Source organism: Haliotis cracherodii, unplaced genomic scaffold, assembly GCF_022045235.1.
Source record: "Haliotis cracherodii isolate W230 unplaced genomic scaffold, xgHalCrac1.p SCAF_11, whole genome shotgun sequence".
Lineage (NCBI taxonomy): Eukaryota > Metazoa > Mollusca > Gastropoda > Lepetellida > Haliotidae > Haliotis > Haliotis cracherodii.
Window position 1 is genome coordinate 8106051 of NW_027266266.1, and position 21233 is coordinate 8127283.

General features: G+C 40.2%; 1 protein-coding gene across 1 annotated transcript; it reads left to right on the forward strand.

Moving 5' to 3' along the window:
- The first annotated feature begins 3458 nt into the window (after positions 1-3458).
- Positions 3459-20466, forward strand: LOC139456174 (ubiquitin-conjugating enzyme E2 L3-like). Its single transcript, XM_071237733.1, has 4 exons — positions 3459-3536; positions 13960-14055; positions 15443-15629; positions 17281-20466. Exons 1-4 carry the CDS (start codon positions 3483-3485, stop codon positions 17433-17435), a joined length of 492 nt encoding a protein of 163 aa, XP_071093834.1. The 5' UTR covers positions 3459-3482; the 3' UTR covers positions 17436-20466.
- Positions 20467-21233: the final 767 nt, after the last annotated feature.

A 21233-nucleotide genomic window follows, 5' to 3' on the forward strand; every position in this document is an offset into this window, starting at 1 on the left:
TACAAAGATAGCACAAATGGGAGTTCTAAAGGTACACTATGGTCTCCAGAAATAAATCTGAATGAGTGAGTTGGGTTTAACGCGTTTTACAGTATTACAGTAATATCACTACTGAAGAGTTGCGTCCCTTGGGCACGCCAGAGACCTATGATTGTGGGTTCGAATCCCGGTTCCCCCGATTATGTTTCTAGGTGTGTCAGCACCATACCCGTACTCATCGAAGTAGTAAGCGTCTGAGACCTGCATCACTTCGGGCTTTCCTCCCACATTAAGCTGACACGCCGTGATATAACTGGAATACTGTTAAAAGTGGCGTTAAACGCTTCACTCACTCACTCAATGCACGCCCGACTCGACGACAAGCAGAAGATGTGAGACGTCTGATCACAAGAAATGGGATTTAACGCCATTCTACTCGGAGGGCCTTAGCTACCTGATCCTTGTTGTAAGGGCGACCTGGTCGCGCTCTAATTTACGGTCGAGGTGATCCCACAAGTGTTCTACAGGTGATAAGTCTGGTGATAGGTGGCAAGGAGGCAAGACTGTGTGGGGCCTTGTGTTATCTTGTTGAAACAGGGTTCGGACTTTCTATTGCAAGAACCGTGGTACAACAGGGTAGAGAGACTGGTCAATGTGACGCTGTCCAGTGATGGTTCCTTCCAAAATCACAAGATCTGTTTTGACAGGGCTACAGATACCGCATTGACAGGGTTACAGATGCCGCATTGACAGGGCTACAGATACCGCATTGACAGGGTTACAGATGCCGCATTGATTGGGCTACAGGTGCTCCATTGACAGGGCTACAGATGCTGCATTGACAGGGCTACAGATGCTGCATTGACAGTGCTACAGATGCTGCATTGACAGGGCTACAGATGCTGCATTGACAGGACTATTGATGCTGCATTGCTATGGCTACAGATGCTGCAATGACAGGGCTATAGATGCTGCAATGACAGGGCCACAGATGCCGCATTGACAGGGCTATAGATGCTGCATTGACAGGGCTACATATGCTGCATTGACAGGGCTACAGATGCCGCATTGGTATGGCTACAGATGCTGCATTGACAAGGCTACAGATGCTTCATTGACAGGGCTACAGATGCTGCATTGACAGGGCTACAGATGCTGCATTGCTATGGCTACAGATGCCGCATTGCTATGGATACAGATGCTGCAATGACAGGGCTACAGATGCCGCATTGCTATGGCTACAGATGCCGCATTGCTATGGATACAGATGCTGCAATGACAGGGCTACAGATGCTGCATTGACAGGGCTACAGATGCTGCATTGACAGGGATACAGATGCTGCATTTACAGGGCTACAGATGCTGCATTGACAGGGATACAGATGCTGCATTGCTATGGTTATAGATGCTGCATTGACAGGGATACAGATGCCGCATTTACAGGGCTACAGATGCCGCATTGACAGTGCTACAGATGCTGCATTGCTATGGTTATAGATGCTGCATTGACAGGGATACAGATGCTGCATTGACAGGGCTACAGATGCTGCATTGACAGGGCTACAGATGCCGCATTGACAGGGCTACAGATGCTGCATTGCTATGGCTACAGATGCCGCATTGCTATGGATACAGATGCTGCAATGACAGGGCTATAGATGCTGCAATGACAGGGCTACAGATGCTGCATTGACAGGGCTACAGATGCTGCATTGGTATGGTTACAGATGCTGCATTGACAGGGATACAGATGCCGCATTGATATGGCTACAGATGCTGCATTGCTATGGCTACAGATGCCGCATTGCTATGGATACAGATGCTGCAATGACAGGGCTATAGATGCTGCAATGACAGGGCTACAGATGCCGCATTGACAGGGCTACAGATGCTGCATTGCTATGGCTACAGATGCCGCATTGCTATGGATACAGATGCTGCAATGACAGGGCTATAGATGCTGCATTGACAGGGCTACAGATGCCGTACTGACAAGGCTACAGATGCCGTATTGACAGGGCTATAGATGCCGCATTGACAGGGCTGATGCTGCCACCTCCAAACGGTTCGACATCTTGAACGCAAAAAAAGTGTCGTTCGTTCTCCATTAGACACAATGTTTTCAATCTGTCCATTAGACACAATCTGCTCTGAAAGGCTGGAATCTCTGCCGTGGACATGACTCTTTTCCAGTCTCTGTTCTACCAGCGTCTCAGTGTTCGAACCCATCCACGCTGGTGTTCTTGTATCAGCATTACGGCTTGTAGTGGTCTGCAAGCTATGATATTGTATCGACGCAGTCTTCTGGACACTGTCCAGCGTCTGACAGGATGACTGTCGCAGTTGATGACGTCATTTGCTCCTTGGTGTATCATTCCACATCTTGTTCTTTCAGTAGTATTGTTGCGTCCCTTGGGCACGCCAGAAACCTATGATTGTGGGTTCGAATCACTGTTCGACCCGATAATGTTTCTATAGTTGTCAGCACAATACCCGTGAAGTGGTAAACGTCTGAGACCTGCATCACTTCGGGCTTTCCTCCCACATAAAGTTGACACGCGGTGATATAACTGGAATACTGTTAAAAACGGCGTTAAACCCAACTCACTAGCTTTTTCTGTAGTACCGTTAATCTTAGCATGTTATTTGTCACTGTCGGTTTGGGTGTGAATGAACAATCGACGTTTCTTTTATACACATATCTATGCAGGTCGGCATGCTGTAAGTGCAACAAATGTTTCGCTCCTAACTCAAGTTCCACTGATCTGGGTACTGCAGCACGTGCATTTCTCAGCGAAGTTGTTTGGGTTGTGTTTGGGCGATTGATTCTCAACCTCTTCGTAACACTATTTGGGGTTTGGACCCAACGTGTCCAAATTTTAGTTTCTTTTTGTTCGTCTGCTTACAAGTTACGCTATTTATGTCCATCATCTACGATCTTAGTAATTGCCAAGTACATACCTCCAGGAGGCGCGAGTACAAACATGTCAAGTTGATCAGTTTTCTGTCAATTTGAAGTAAACTGCACCCTGGACTTTTGCAACATGTTGTGTAGTAAAAATTGGCCCTTCAAACAATGGGGATTATCTTCGAGTTACCTAGACTGATTAAGGTACCTGTATAGTTATTGTGATCTCTCGCTGTTTAATAAGTAAAAACGGATTACGTAGCATTGGAAACAGGTGCTTTCATTCGTGACCAACTCGTGTTATTCCGGGACAAGCCGAATAGCGGTTACGGAAAGAGGCGAGTGGTGACGCATGACGTGCTTTAACACTACAATTCTCGCTTGCAGAATGCATATTTCACAAAATATGTAAATTTACTTAAATATCAATAATAATTATGTAATAATCATTGGATCTGAGAAATAAAGATATCTCAAAAAGTATTTCTGGTCTCGAACTCAAAAGCTGGCTTGCTCAAACAAAACTAACATGTTATTCTAGTTACCTCCCCTGCTCATCTCTGCCGCTTGGGGGCAGTGCTCTTTGTAGTGAAATATGGCTGACCAAAGGGTGGACAAACCAACTACAATGAACAAACGCTTGGTTAAGGTAAATTTGTCACGCCATTCATTCTGTGACTTAGATCCAGGGTGACGAAGAATGAATGGGAAAGTTAAGATGAGGCTAGTTTGTCTTTCCTCCAAGATAGTTGTAGCTGAAAGCCGTTTATGGACAATGTGTATTTCATTCATTGAGTCCTTCCGTTACCGGGTTGAATGGTCGGTAAATATTTCACAAGAGGTGGAAAAGATACGTTCAATTGTTAAAGAATTACACCATCTTCCTTTCCAAATCCTAAGATAATAGAATTTACACTAAAAATACGCATGTTTATCCTTGTAGTTTAATAACGTGAAATCCGAGAGCGAAAGCTATTTTTTGTCGGTGGTATTGTTTAGCATAGAATAGGCCTATAATGATGTTTAGCTTGCAATTGATACTCGTAGGTGTACGAAAAATTAACTTTGTCAGTCAATATCTTTATATTCAGTAGTGGGTTATATTATAACGCAGTGATTAATGATAAGATTGGTATTAGCACAGACTAGTGTGGTAGTTTCATATTGCACACCCTCCTGTTTTTGCATAATCTGTGTAGGGCTGTAAAGGGTGTTCAGTTTAGTACAACAAGAAATATCACATATAGGCCTAGCCCATTAAGCTATCAAGAAGTATATTCTTTTAGCCCCAGGACCTTAGAAGGTGGGCCACCCAACCCGCAAAACGCTATGCAAAATGGCCCTCTAGACATGCTAGAGGACTACCCAGGCAAGCACCCCTTGAAGAATTTCCAAAAATTGAAATGTAGACTTAGAATGGTGCCATCTGGAGCAAGAATTAAAAACCTTTTTTAAACATCTTTCTTGTTGAATTTTAAGCTGGATAACTGAATTTATCATATAATGGGTAGGTATCTCGACAGGATAAAGTCAACGGATAAACATGATAAAAACGATATTCGTTGAGGTCATATGCGGATAGAGATGCAAATATCAAAGGCCAAGTAGCCCTTGACTACATTTAGTGTTTACAAACAAACCTGGCGTCTCCCTTGTCATTCAGTGATCAAGTCAGAATTAACCATCGGGAAGCTGGAGAAACTGCTGGGATAATTGCTATCATTATCAAAAGGATAGTTTTATATCCCTACTATGATGTAGCGAAAGCATTTTACAAGTTTTGACAACTTTGTAGATGTAAATTTGCGAAACACTAGTCTAGTGGATCAGTTTCCATATCTGTGCTTGTAGACATCTGTGGCTTGGAACCTTTTCCCCAAATTAAGGCAGTTGGATTTGGATGAATTATGTCTGAATTGTTTCGTTTTCTTGCTGTGTGTACATCTGACCACACTTCATAATGTTATGACAGGGCAGGCAGACTCTTGTCAACAAATGTGACGTCTCATAGACAAATTATCACGTCGTAGACCGATCAGAATTTTGATAGACATAGGACACTGGTCTACTGTTCGTTTCACAGCCTGGATATTTGTATTACTTGTCAAATAACCTGTTTATCTCATCGATTGATTTATTTGATATTTTGTGTCATCTGCAGTATATGGGTCCCCGACTTGAGCAGTTTCTGTAAAATGTTGCCATTGTCACATGACTTTCCATATAAGGATCAAATACAGTAAACTATGTTTATAAAGAACACTCTTCTAACAAACTTACTGATCATGCTGATATAACAAACATATTTTTTAGTCCCTGGCAATTTGTTTCATATATGCTGTATGTATGCTTATGACGAACTACGGTTATTACGAACTAAAATCAGTGGTTCCTTTGAGTTCGTTATAACCGTAGTTTTCTGTACTGTAGAGTCGTATCTTACTGTGCAAATGATGGAGTCAATGTGTAGCAATTTTAACATTTACGAGAATCTGAAGTATATTTCATGCATGACAAATGAGGTGGAAAAATGGCTCCACCAAATGTATTACCCTTGTGTTAAGTGATTTCTCCAGATTGTTTGATAGGTCACAGCTGATGGCATTAGCTTCAGCATTTAGCATGTTTAGCGGTGGAGTATTTCACTTAATGCGAAAGCTGGTACATGAGCAGCTGCAATCCCACCACCTACCATAAACCATCTAGCAATATAATCAGTTTCTATTAACACGGATAGATTGTCCGTGTTAAATTACTGCATTTGACGATTGAAAAAGGAATCTTCCATCCCCATTTGCCCACCTTGTTGTTCTTTTGTTTCTATTCCCCTGTCCCAAGTCAGAGTCCAGTACTCAGTGATTTTGACACAAAAATCTGCACACACGTCAATGACTTGGACCCAAGAAATGTAATAAGTCAATAGCAATTTTGGGTCAATCAGAGCTCCAGATAAGCTTTTGGTGTTGTGGGTATTTTACCCATGCATGTTAAAATCATTGGGTATCAGTAATTCTATCTGCGTATTCATAATTTCTGTTACCCAATAGTTTTTACAGATGTGTGTATTTAAGTTAAATATTTAAAAACACTAATCATCTAGTCCCTGCAAACTGGTGTCGTGTGGGTTCGAGAGCTTTATAGGACTCAAAAATACCACGATACTTCCACAAGAAAGTGTGATGGCACATGATCATGATGTAACTGTCATCGTGGAGTTTGGCAAGGTTGACGGAATGCCCGTTTATAATTTCAAAATAAGTTGCTGATTTGCTAATTGAATACAGAGGTTACGTCACAATATTTTGATGATACGCACAAGTTTTATTTTTGTAGCGTATCTGTAATGTTCGTTGCATATTTGATACGCTTGGATTATATTTTACTGCGTATTTCTGCATTTCTGATGCGTATTTCACGCAGATACGCAGCTTATCTGGAGCTCTGGTCAATAAGTCTGAAAGTTTAAAAAGACGAACCATAACAACAAATCAATGCAATACCATTCATTCTTGGATGAATATATACATATATGCAGCGTTAGAAATTGGCGCTAGTCCTGTAGTCCTTGCCAAACTGCCCAATGGTAAAGGTATCATAAGGACTATTAGGAGTTTGCCCTTTTTAAGGGTTTTGCTATATGTTATCATTATAAGGACCAGTGGACGAAAACTGTTAGTTTCTAACCCTGATATGATCTGGCCATTGCACTTTGTGATAAGGAAAGAGCTTGAAAAAGTCACTATAGCATCTGACAGTGCGTCTCTATGATACAGTTGATTGGTTTTTTGTTTAATGCCGCACTCAGCAATGTTCCAGCTATATGACGACAGTCTGTAAATAATCGAAAATATCATGAGAATCGATCCACGCAATTGGGATCGATGACATGCATCAAACAAGTCAGGGAGCCTGACCACCCGATCCCGTTAGCATGGTTAGTCGCCTTTTACGACAAGCATAGTCTTTCACAGCAAGTATGGATTGCTGAAGACCTATTCTATCCTGGATCTTCACTGGTCCTCTATGATACAGAAAGTACAGAAAATATGATGCAAAGACACACACTGCTCAGAATTTTAATTGCAAATTTTGATGGCTGTGCTTTGTTCTATTAAATCAAAATGTACGTAGGACTAATTGTTACTATTTACTTTTTAAATTATGACACATGTGATGCCATGTGTAGTCATGGTCGTATTTCTATCTGTCAAAAGTCTGACTAGTTAAGCAAACCATCTTCAAACATGTCAAATTGAAATCTTATCGGTCTATGACTGGTACTGACAGCTAGGGCTGTGTATTGACCTTGATTTTTTATTGTAATATATTGACATACTTTAACCTGTATTGCACATGTTGCAATACATATTGCAATATATTGCCAATTTACATTTTAATGAGTTAATCAAAGTTATGCCCTGTATTAATGTCAGATACCATCAGTCAGCTATACTCTCAGTATAGAGAGCTCCGCGAACAGGCTATCGCTGTGAGGAGCTTAATAGTCGCGATGTGTACACGCTAATTGATGAAAAAATCGTCAGAGGCAAGTTGTATCAGAAGATACTATTTTCCATCTCCATATCGATTAGGAACACATAAATATACTTATTTATATTTGCCCCAATATATTGCTACATTTACCATGTTTACAAATGTATTGCAATACGTACTGCTGAAGATTTGCACTGCAATATACCAGTCTACCGGTAATCATGGTAATACCGCACACCCTTACCGACAGCCATCAGAAACTCTGACAGTACAATTCTACAATATCTTACTGTCTCCTGTATCTACCATGTCTACAGTGTCTGACGCTCTCAGCTGAATAGAGTCTAGGTCCAGTTGTCTCAGGCGCCGCAATTTGAGGTGCAGAGTTGCATCCCTTGGGCACACCAGGAACCTATGATTGTTTGTTCGAATCCCAGTTTGCCCCGATTATGTTTTTAGGTTTGTCAGCTTCATACCCGTGCTCGTGGGTTTCACCAAAGTGGTAACCGTCCAAGACCTGCATCACTTTGGGCTTTCCTCCCACATCAAGCTGACAAGCATGATATAACTGAAATACTGTTAAAAGCGGCGTTAAACCAAACTAAGCTCTCTCACTGAACAGAGTCCATGTATTAACCATGTCAGGACACAGATCAAACAACAAATTTAGGGTAGTAGTAGATTTGAAAGAAAAGGGGAAATCTGCCTGTGTGATAAAGGCATGAATTCCAACAATGTCAGGTAAAGACTGGCATATGGCTGTTATTAAAATGATCTCAGGGCTTCAGATACTTTTTTTAGCTAGTGAGTATTAATTTATCTTGCTTGTTATGAAACACTTTGGGGTTGATAGTTTTCTTTGGGTATTCCATAGGTTTTTGCCATGTTTACTCTCTCGGGTCCACTCTAATGGAAAAGGCGACTATGCTTGTAAAAGGCGACTTACGGGATCGGGTGGTCAGGCTCGCTGACTTGGTTGATGCATGTCATTGATCCCAATTGTGTGGATCGATGCTCATGATATTAATCACTGGTCCAGACACGATTATTTACAGACCGCCGTCATATAGCTGGAATATTGCTGAGTGCGGCTTTAAACAACCAACCAACTCTATTGGATTTTGTAAACCCATGAGTCAGCTTTTTTGAAAAAAATTTTACTTCTCAGGGTTAGAAATTGGCACTAGTCCTATAGTCCTTGCCGATCTGCTCAGTAGTTAAGGCATCATAAGGACTAGTAGATATTTGCCATTTTTAACATGTTTAAGGGTTTTGCTGTATGTTATCATTATAAGGACTAGTGGACCAATAATGTTGGTTTCTACCGCTGCTTTTCTGCTGTTCAGGTGACTTCATATTAGCATAGGTTCGTGTGCTGACCCACATGTTGCTTACATTCATAACAGTGATACATGTCTACGTTATAATGAGCGAGATGTTGCACATGTATGCATTATTCACTGCTGTAGAGTTCACGTATGCATGGTGTCTACTTTCAGTCAGTAACCACAGATCTGTAAAAACGTGTACCAGTTTGCCTCTTTAACCACTTGTCATAACCCCATATCTATAAAATTCTGTTCACTCTTGTAATCTCAGCTAGTCGAAGTCTAATAATGTCATTAAAATGGACATATAATGTTTATAGCCATTGATATTGTTTTAAGGACATTTTTCTAATTCCAATAAGGACATTATAGTTGTTGCTGCTCAGTATGAACAAGTGTGTACATTGTCATTATAATATTCATGATTGGATTAAAATATTATGAAGAATGTCCTCTTTATGCATGTTTTGTGTAAAGTTGGTCGAGTTATTTTTGCGAAATTATGTAAATTGTGTTCAAGGGACTTCTCTCATAATGAAGCTGTCTGCCATTGTGTTCACTGTTCTGCTTTCATGACCACACAAGGTGTGTACGTTGTGCTGGCTAGCAACCAGTTATCACCGAGGACCAGTTATTGCCAATATACATGTGATCTCGACTCATTTTAGGTTTGTCTATTTCCTTTAGAAGGGAGAAATATTTTTACTGACATGATGGGCAAAATTGACTCCTGTAACAATGGTTACAAAATATTAGTTTTTACAGACAGGCAGCCTGTTGATGTCTGTTGGCAGACAATCTCATTAAAATCAGACCTTAGTTCTCGCTACCGCTAACAAACTTCTGAAGACATCCCATTAGGGGTCACGTCAGAACGACCTTTCATCCGACCAGTCAGAGCGCCGCTTTCCAGATTATGAAAGTGACAGTCGGAACGTGATTTCTAATCATGCAACCTCGAAAACTTTTAATATGGGGTATTCCGAACGATAGTTACGGGCTTAACGACTAAATCCTTACAATCTAGATCATCTATTAGCCATTCCAGAATGTTTTTTTTTGTTCAGGTTTCAAATTTGTAATCGAGAATTTGTCAAAATATGTTTCGAAGTGTAGTCGCTAATTTGAAATTAGTGTCGTAAAGCACGAGAAAGCTGTCTTCTGATTGGTCATTCCATTGGTCGGTCAAAGTTCGCACAAGGTCGGTCTGACGTGACCCGTAATGGGATGTCCTCAGATCTTTGTTTAGCGGTAGCAAGAACTAAGATCTGATTTTAATGAGATTGGCTGGCAGACAACATTTCTTATTCATTATCATGATTAAAATATGTGACTGTGATCCCAGAGATTATAAAAGTGTTATTTGAATTACTGTTTGTTTGTTGCTTAAGTACACACTCAGCAATATTCCAGCTATATGACGGCAGTCTGTAAAAAATCAAGTTTGGACCAGACAATCCAGTGATTGACAACATTAGCTTCAATCTATGCAATTGGGATCGATGACATGCATCAACCAAGTCAGCGAACCTGACCACCCGATCCCATTAGTCGCCTCTTACGATAAGCATAGTCACCTTTTACCACAAGCATGTGTTGCTGAAGACCTATTCTACCCCGGATCTTCACGGGTAATTTGAAAAACTGAAGAAGTGTGCGTGACTTCATGGCGTTTACTTTTGTGTGCTTATGCTGTAACTGGTACAGTTAGTCGATGGGAAAGTTCTGTTACCACTGTTTTCATTCTCTCTCCACAGTATGACAAAATTTGACTGAAACATTTTTGACAGACTGAAATAAGTGCATCTTCCTAAGGCAAGCGTGTTAACTGGCTGTAAAAGTCCTGTTTCCACCCTTGCCAAACGAGGCTGGAATTTCTGGGCTCGATCGTTGAGCCATCAGTGGCTATTATGAGATATTTCCCTTCTATGTCCCTCCTATTAACCAATGTGATTCCACCTCTCATATCACTTACATTTGCTTCAAACAAAATGGCTGCGCCCAGGCAAGATGAACAATAATTAAGATGGATATTGTAACAGATCTGACTTTGCAAAGTGCATCAAATCACATGACAACCTTGATTTAAAACAAGAAAAGATTTGGAAAATATCTGTTGATGCCGAGTTGGCGGAACACATCCTTTGCAAATCCTGCAAGTGACAAAATCTGCATGGCAGTTTATGAACCGAATGTTGATTTTGTTATGTGACTTTGATGAGACTATCCATAGACTCGTTAGTTCAGACAAAAGATAACTCCATTATTCCAGCCTAGGTTGGCAAGGGTGGAAACTGAACTTTCATTGTCAGTTTACTCCCTTGCCTTGGGAAGATGAAATAAGTGCACTTGCTCATAGTTTTAAAAAAAATCAAAGTTATTAATATACTTAACTTTAATTTCCGAATGTATCGAAAATAACATAAGAAAAAAGTAATAACTGGTCTGTGTCCATGTCCACTGCCCAGTACATGTAATCTATGAGACAAAATATATGTAACAGTTCAGTGTGGTATATGTGATAGAGAAGTAAATAACACAAAGGTATTTTTTGCTCTCTTTTTATATGTGGCTATAAATATAACTACTTTAACCAGGTAACTATAGTAATGATACACATGTTGCTGTGAGAGCCATTTCACATAATCTGAAGGATAAATCTTTAATTACATCAATATGACCCATGACAGTGACACTGGTTTTCGTAGCCATGTTTTATGTCACAGGTTTATATCTACATGATCTACCATGAAGTTAACACTACAAAATAGAGATAGTCAAACAAAGAGTTCCGTCATCATGGTCAGTGTTCCCGCTGGCTTTTCAAAATGCCAGTCCCAGTAGACTGGCAACTGTAAAAATTACCTATCCCACCCAATTTTTGTCAACTTTGAACAAATAAGAATGGTAGGAATATTACCTGTTTTTAATTCTTTCAACATCAATTTCAGTGCAGTGTACTTTCATGGCTGATAAATTCAGTGAGGTCATTTCTGAAGTAACTTATTTACTAGTAGATCTACATGCCATTCACGTGAAGTTCAGTCACAGTTTTCTAATTTTTCTGAATCTTTTAACTTTGATTCCAGACCAAGTCACTACAAATAGGTATTTAACCTCAAAGCAAAGCAAAATATTATTTCCTTGGACTGAAAAGACAATGGGAAACCTAAATGATAACAGACAAGCTGACTTCATTCGAAAAATATACTTTTTTGACTGTTGACGGTGTTTTGTTCAACAACAAAAATTCATATTATTTGCTGGTCCACAGCAACTGGCAGTCACAAGAATAAGCAGTTCAAGCCTAATTTTACTGGTAAAAAGCTGGTAATTAACGGTAAACGGGAACACTGATGGTGTTGCATTGTTGTTTAATGAACTCTGTCATGGAAAAGATAGAGCCAGTGATGATACCATGGTAGCCAATAAACAATGCTTAGCTGAATGTGATTACAAGTCAGAATGATATTATATAGTGTTACCATGGTTACAAGAAGTATTGAGACGATTGGTCCCTGAATTTGTGTTTTGTATACTGATTAAAAGAATAGGTGGGAGCTGGGTAGGTATTCTGTCTCCAAGACCCTAGAGAATAAATTGAAAAAGGAGTCCAACTCAAGTCTAGAATGATTTGTCAAGTCTAAATTGCCTCAGCTCCTGAAATTAAGGATTGTACTGGGCTCCATTTGGATATTATTATTAATTTTGTTATTTTGTAGATATATATTTTTAAATAAAATAATTTATTTCTGGGTCTAAATGTCAGTCTGGTGGGTAGGTTAGCCTTGTGGCATCTTGTGGTTAAGCGGTGTTTCGTGATCATGATGATTTTGCTGAAAGTGACGTAAAACCAACCTCACTCATTCAAAAGGTTTTTTTTCCATTGCTGTGTTAAATAAAATCAACATTTTTTCGTGGTCATCATTGTCTTATTTTCCAATGTTATTTCAATTTCAAAGAGAACATGTTCAACATGGATGATTATGATTATTATCAAACATCAAAGCAGTATTACTTGGAATGTTCTATGCATGAACATAATGAATAGAACAATATTGATATATTGAGTGTTAATGGGATTTTCTACAGGGTGTCAGCAGGTCGATTGTAATGGAGTGTGTAAACAGTAAATTATCGTCATGGAAATATTCAGTAATGCATTCACTTTTCAGGTTTTTTTTATGAAAATATGTAAAGAACATATTTTTGTTTAAAATGTAGATTTATCCAAGAGATGACTGTCATGTTATATCATCCATTGTAAAGAAAATTGTGTGCCTGTCGTTCACTGTAAATATCAATGTATATGAAATCCAATACTACTTGTATTTTGTTTTTTATTTTTTTCTATCATTATCATTAGGCCTTTGGCGATTCACTGATACCTACGATATCATTTGTACAGTATGGTACAATCAATACTTGAATCGTCAGTTTGTGAGATCTATTATTTATGAATAGAACAGAAACTGATAGTTACCTGCTGAAATGGCAGAAGTAGCATAGCGCAACTTGTTAGCATAGCGCAACTCGTAACACAAGGATGTGGTGATAGAGGACGTACCTGCTATTAAACTATTACATTTAACAACTATATCCCTTCATATAAAACTATTTTGTTCTTGTTTTTTTGTTGTTAACAAGTTTGTTTTTTTGAGACGATAATAAGTAAATGTATGAATCCAGAGGTTTAAGAGGTATATTTCAGTCATTGCATCATTTTTTCCTATTTGTTGGTGTACCATGTTACCAGTGGTATCGTCAGTCTGTATCATGATACGTATTCTATCACACGATACCAGGTGAGATATACTCAGCTCTAATTGTCGTGTTTGTAGCACGGTACACATGGTATAATGCTGTTCATTTTTAAAATACAGGCGGGTGGGGGGCACGGGTTGTCCAGTTGAGTCAGACGCTGCAGTTTGCTGTGCAGAGTTGCGTCCCTTTGGCACACCAGACACCAATGATCATAGATTCGAATCCTGGTCTGTCCCAATTATGTTTGGGCTTTCCTCTCACATTGAGTTGACACGTCGTGATATAACTGAAATACTGTTCAAAGCAGTGTTAAAACCGGTGTTCAGCACAACTCGCTCAATAGGAAATATGATTTTGATTAAAAAATATTGTGTCATTGCATAATGACCCAACTTGAACCAATCAATTACAAAATGGAAATATTATCAAATTTGTTTATTGTTTTTATTTGTTGAACTAAACAAGTTACATGTTGCTATGTTTCAGGAGATGGCTGAACTGCAGAAGAAAATCCCTGACGGTGTTAACAAAGTGATAGTCAATGACCAGAATGTCAATGAGTGGTTTGCCGTGTTAGTTCCGGTAAGAACTCCGTTGTATACGACCATCATCACGTGGTTCCTTCCATTTTCAGGCGGGGCACGGGTGACCCAGTCATCTAAGGCGCCACGATTCGCTGTGCGGAGTTGCGTCCTTTGGGCACGCCAGAAAACGATGATTGTGGTTTCGAATCCCGGTTCGCCCCAATTACGTTTCTAGGTTGGTCAGCACCATACCTGTGCTCGTGGGTTTCACTGAAGTGGTAAACGACCTGCATCACTTCAGGCTTTCCTCCCACATTAAGCTGACACGCCATGATATAACTGGAATACTGTTAAAAGCGGCGTTAAACCCAACTCACTCACTCTATTTTCAGGCGAAATCTAAGCAATTGCGACACAGTGACATGCATCACCCAACAAGCCCCTTACAAATACCCGATATTCCGTCCGCAAGATCTCCCACAATTCTAAAGTTGCTGGTCATGTGACACCTTATATTGACAAAATGGTTTCCATTCTGTAGCAGATGCAGGAAGACCTGTCTGACTCCCAATCTCTGTCACTAACCAGCTGGTTGTCAGGTGATGTAGACTTGTAGAGGTCATCTTGATACACTCCTTGATGACTTTGACAGTAGCTATTATGTCCTGTTGTGTCACTTGATTGCCCAATGGAGTGGAATTCTAGTCTGTAGTAAGAAATCCTGTTGGGATTCGAGCGGTAGAAACTAACATTTTTGACCACTTGTCCTTAAAATGATAACCTGATGACATAAAACAAAACCCTTAAAAATGGCAAATTTCTACTAGTTCTTATGATACCTTAACTATTGTGCAGTTTGGCAAGGACTACAGCGCTTGTGACCATGCTTGTCTTATGAAGAAGAGTCGCCTATGAGAAAGTGGTTACATATATAACATGGCTGATTGCTGTCGTCCTGGGCCAGACTCAATTATTTTTGGCCAGTTTGGATGTTGCTGACTGTGTCATTAAGCAACTTTCACTCCCCAATGTCAGTAAGTTTGTTTGTTGTTCAATGGCTCACTCAGCAATATTCCAGCTATATGACAGCGGTCTGTTAATAATCGAGTCTGGACCAGACAATCCAGTGATTGACATCATGAGCATGGATCCACACAATTGGAATACGATGACATTTATCTACAAAGTCAGCGAGCCTGACCACCCGATCTCGTTAGTCGCCTCTTACAACAAACATAGTGGCTTTTTACGGCAAGGATGGGTTGCTGAAGACCTATTCTACCCCACATCTTCACAGGTCAAAAAGAAAATAAATGCATAAAAAAATAGAGAAAAAAGTCCTTCCTACCTCATAACTTTTTGAGAAAATAGCAAGAGTACTTTGAAGAGCCTCAGCTTTTCCCGACTGCAACAGTGGCGTGATCATGGCTTTGGTTCTGTTTCAGGAGGAACCTCCATATTGCAAGGGCGCCTTCAGGATCGTCATCAACTTCCCTGCAGAGTACCCATTCAAGCCACCAAAGCTGACTTTTAAAACCAAAATCTATCATCCCAATATAGATGAGAAGGGGCAGGTGTGTTTACCAATAATCAGCCCGGAGAACTGGAAGCCCGCTACGAAGACTGAACAAGGTGATTATGTCCTGCTCCTGGTGGTCCAGTGGGTCATTTAGAGACTTAGAACATGGTGGTCCAGTGGGTCATTTAGAGACTTAGAACGTGGTGCTCCAGTGGGTCATTTAGACACTTAGAACATGGTGGTCCAGTGGGTCATTTAGAGACTTAGAACGTGGTAGTCCAGTGAGTCATTTAGAGACTGAGAATGTGGTGCTCCAGTGGGTCATTTAGACACTTAGAACATGTTGGTCCAGTGGGTCATTTAGAGACTTAGAACGTGGTGGTCCAGTGGGTCATTTAGAGACTTAGAACGTGGTGGTCCAGTGGGTCATTTAGAGACTTAGAACATGGTGGTCCAGAGGGTCACTTAGAGACTGAGAGCGTGGTGGTCCAGAGGGTCACTTAGAGACTTAGAACGTGGTGGTCCAGTGGGTAATTTAGAGACTTTGAACGTGGTGGTCCAGTGGGTCACTTAGAGACTGAGAGCGTGGTGGTCCAGTGGGTCATTTAGAGACTGAGAGCGTGGTGGTCCAGTGGGTCATTTAGAGACTGAGAGCGTGGTGGTCCAGTAGGTCATTTAGAGACTTAGAACGTGGCGGTCCAGTGGGTCATTTAGACACTTAGAACATGGTGGTCCAGTGGGTCATTTAGACACTTAGAACATGGTGGTCCAGTGGGTCATTTAAGGCTTAGAATGTGGTGGTCCAGTGGATCATTTAAGGGCTTAGAACATGGTGGTCCAGTGGGTCATTGAGACACTTAGAACATGGTGGTCTAGTGGGTCATTTAGAGACTTAGAACATGGTGGTCCAGTGGGTCATTTAGACACTTAGAACATGTTGGTCCAGTGGGTCATTTAGAGACTTAGAACATGGTGGTCCAGTGGGTCATTTAGACACTTAGAACATGGTGGTCCAGTGGGTCATTTAGAGACATAGAACATGGTGGTCCAGTGGGTCATATAGAGACTAAGAACGTGGTAGTCCAGTGAGTCATTTAAGGGCTAAGAACGTGGTGGTCCAGTGAGTCATTTAAGGGCTTGGAATGTGGTGGTCCAGTTGGTCATTTAAGGCGTAAGAACGTGGTGGTCCAGTGGGTCATTTAAGGGCTTAGAACGTGGTGGTCCCGTGGGTCATTTAAGGCCTAAGAACGTGGTAGTCCAGTGAGTCACTTTAAGGCTAAGAACGTGGTAGTCCAGTGAGTCATTTAAGGGCTAAGAACGTGGTGGTCCAGTGAGTCATTTAAGGGCTTAGAACGTGGTGGTCCAGTGAGTCATTTAAGGGCTAAGAACGTGGTAGTCCAGTGAGTCATTTAAGGGCTTAGAACGTGGTGGTCCAGTGAGTCATTTAAGGGCTTAGAACGTGGTGGTCCAGTGAGTCATTTAAGGGCTAAGAACGTGGTAGTCCAGTGAGTCATTTAAGGGCTTGGATCCTTTCAACCTGCAGCCAGGTAGCCATAACTATAAAAATATATCCAACCAAACATAGATGTGGTGGTCTAGTGGATCTAGAGACCCCATTTTTCTTTGAGAGGTTTTAATCCATTTGCAATATGGCTGCTACAGCAACAAAATCTAAAAACATATTTATCGCCACTTTTGTTCAAGAAGGAAGAAATATATTTATAAATTTTGGGTGGTCTAACTAAACTGTGTTTAATTTTCCAGTGTTAAAATCCTTGGTGAAGATGGTCCAGGAGCCAGAGCCGGAACACCCACTGAGGGCTGATATAGCAGAGGAGTATACTGTCAACAAGAAAGTCTTTCAAAAGAATGCAGAAGAATTCACCAAGAAATACGCAGAAAAACGGCCATCAGATTAAATGTAGTGCTCCTAAGACATGTTTAATATCATCATTGAGGCTGCTCATATGCTAATGTTATGCTCTTGATTCTGGTGACTTGGCCTTAGGAGACAATCATTGCAAAATGCCTTGTTAAAATCCCTTTGTTTTGTTAATTGTGTTTTTGTTAAGAAAATAAAGATAACTTTGAGACATTTTCATTTGATTTGTCAGGTTGAGCTTATTGCCTCCAGGGTGTGGAGTTTGAAAATTATAGTTATGGCTTTAGATGTGGAAGAACACTTGTGTATGCATGAGTGCATGGGAGAATATTAGTTAAGAAAACACGAGACAGGTCTTGTTAAATTATATTGAGTCAAGGATTATATATTACTAAAAATAAGTTAAGGACAAGTCGATTCTTTCATGTTACTATAGCCATGACAGATTAACTATAGTAATATGAAAGAATAAGGTGGCCCTTAACCTTTTTTGAGTAGTATATTTATTTGAGGCACAATTTCAGTGTATCCAGTTATATGTAAACTCTTCAACATGTTCAATGCCAGGGGTTTTGTCACCTGTTTGGGGTTGAACACTTTCACAATGTTCATGATTGATTTTTTTGCTTTTGTCTGATTCCTGTTCCTATGGAAACCGTTGAAAAATTATTCACTTTTTTTAAAACGGATAACGGTAATATTTCCAATATATAATGCAACCTTATGTCACTGTTCATGTCTTGATTTCAGAAATGGCTGTTTGTTCCGTTGTGCATTAAAATATGTCCCTTGCTTATTTTTGTGAGATGCTATTTTTTCTTTTTTACCAACTGATATATAACAGTGCAACATATCTGAATAGTCAGTCAGCAATCTCTCAGCAACATGTCCCATTTGATAAGGATATCCTGTTGGTGGGGTGAGATTTGATAGCTTCATGCATCCCTTCTCTGAAGAGGAACATGGGTCATCATTACAGTTTGCTGTGCATCATTGCTTCTATTAACTATGCTAGAATGTGCTCGTCATTCACATGCTCGTGGGTTTTCCCATGTGGTAGCCATGATAACATGGAAAGACTTTTCAGCATACCTTACTTCTCAGTGTTAACTTAATTTGAATTGCATTCTGCGCATGTTTCCAGTGCTGTACAGCCATAGGTCACACACACACAACTGGGGCGGTCGGGTAGCCTAGTGGTTAAAGCGTTCGCTCTTCACGCCGAAGACCTGGGTTCCAACATGGGTACAATGTGTGAAGCCCATTTCTGGTGTCCCCGCTGCGATATTGCTGGTATATTGCTAAAAGCGGTGTAAAACCATACTCACTCACTCAGTATACAAAGATACAAAAACTACCTGGCAGCCAGGGCTATAGAACTACACCGTTCTAAGACCAATCTGGCATGCGTATTTCACAATAGTGACAAAGAGGAAATCAGTAACAGTTAATATGCGTTTGTTTATTGTAAGTCACCTCAGTGGCTTAATCTCAGAACAGGAATGCAAATCTGTCGCTGATCAAACCTAATGTCTTGATTACTAATGTGTTTGTGGGTTGCCTGTGCTCTCTACACTATGAACATGACTAGCAATATATACTATTTAATAACAGTTAAGGACCAACTGATACTTCATGGGTGGTTAACTGTAATTGAGTAGTACCAGACACCTATGATTGTGGGTTCGAATCCTTGTTCGCCCCGATTGTTTCTAGGTTTGTCAGCACCATACCCGTGCTTGTGGGTTTCACCGAAGTGGTAAACGTCTGAGACCTGCATCACTTCAGGCTTTCCTCCCACATTAAGTTGACACGCCGCGATATAACTGGAATACTGTTAAAAGCAGCGTTAAACCCAACTCACTCACTCACACACTATTGAGTAGTATATTTCTTTGCAATTAGCATTGTACTGTATTAGCACCTACGTTCATTTTTGGTATTTGATTGAACCCAACCAAAAGGCACTCATAATACGTGTGTTAATCAATATCTCGTGACCGGTGCTGACACTGGAGAAGAACTTTGAAACAAACTATTAACTAATATAAATGTTTAATCGGAAACAGACTTGTCAACACTATTGGACACCCACATTATGTTTTTTTCTAAAAAATTAACATTACTATCCTGGAAAGATTTTTTTCGGTTACGTTCTTCTTTTCTTTTACAAGCCTCTGTTTATGAATGAGCGGATGCAAAGGGTGTTTTTTGCAATGGTGTGGAATGTATCTCCAAGAGCATAGCATTGGCGCATTAGATCAGCTGCAGTTTCATCCTGCCAAATTGGAACGACACAATATCAAGACAGGGTGTCCTCTGTATAATATTTTGTACATTGTTTTCATATTTCTTGAAGCTTTGTATTGTCATCTTCTTTTGAAAGTTTCCAAGTAGGATTTCTAAAACATTTGTTGAGGAGGAGGGGGAGATTAATGATCTCACTGCAGTTTCAGGGACTAAATGGTTACATGGCACTCATCTTTGTCTGGGCATTTTAAAAAAAATATTTTGGTACTTCCTTGGAAATTTTCACCCCCTGTGACATTCGTTGTGAACCAAACCTATCTATCAGTTTCTATGAACATGGATGAACTATCTCTAGTTTTTTTCCAGTCTTGATGTTGGATAAGAGATCTGTAAAAATAGTTCACCGTTTTCCTCATTTCAACTTTCACCTGATTTATCAGTGATGCATCCTCTGATCTATGTCTCTACTCCTATGGTAATATTTCAAGTGAGAGTTGTAGTCATGACAACGGTTGACATCATCTCTGTCAATGTCATATTTTAAAACTTAAGCTTTGAGATGAATAAGATTCAGGTATTGTATTTAAAGATGTACGTTCTCTTTATACTGTGTACTAAATGTATCACAGCACTTGTAAAACAAGTGTTTGGCTTGTCTATTTTAAGATGTTGGTTCTTTGAATTCATGTAGGATTTCTGCTTTGGAGAGAGAGCAAATATTTAAGTGATAAATATTGAGACTGGCAAGAATGGATGCACTGATCAAGTCTTATGTCATCGTTTTGTTCATTTCTGCAATAAATATTTATCAAGTAACAGTGGTAAGTAGTATTTTTTGTTTACTGATGCTTAGAAGATGGTGCAGTATGTCAAACCTGATGACACAATATAGGATGTGTGTCAAGTGTGATGACACAATATAGACCACCATGATGGTGTGTGTCATGACACAATATAGACCACCCTGATGGTGTGTGTCAGGTCTTAAGACACACTATAGACCACCATGATGGTGTGTGTCAGGTCTGATGACACAATATAGACCACCATGATGGGGGGTGTCATGACACAATATAGACCACCATGATGGTGTGTGTCATGACACAATATAGACCACCAGGATGGTGTGTGTCAGGTCTTAAGACACAATATGGACCACCATGATGGTGTGTCAGGTCTGATGACACAATATAGACCACTATGATGGTGTGTCAGGTCTGATGACACAATATAGACCACTATGATGGTGTGTCAGGTCTGATGACACAATATAGACCACCATGATGGTGTGTCAGGTCTGATGACACAATATAAACCACTATGATGGTGTGTCAGGTCTGATGACACAATATAGACCACCATGATGGTGTGTGTCATGACACAATATAGACCACCATGATGGTGTGTGTCATGACACAATATAGACCACCATGATGGTGTGTGTCATGACACAATATAGACCACCATGATGGTGTGTGTCAGGTCTGATGACACAATATAGGCCACCATGATGGTGTGTGTCAGGTCTGATGACACAATATAGGCCACCATGATGGTGTGTGTCATGACACAATATAGACCACCA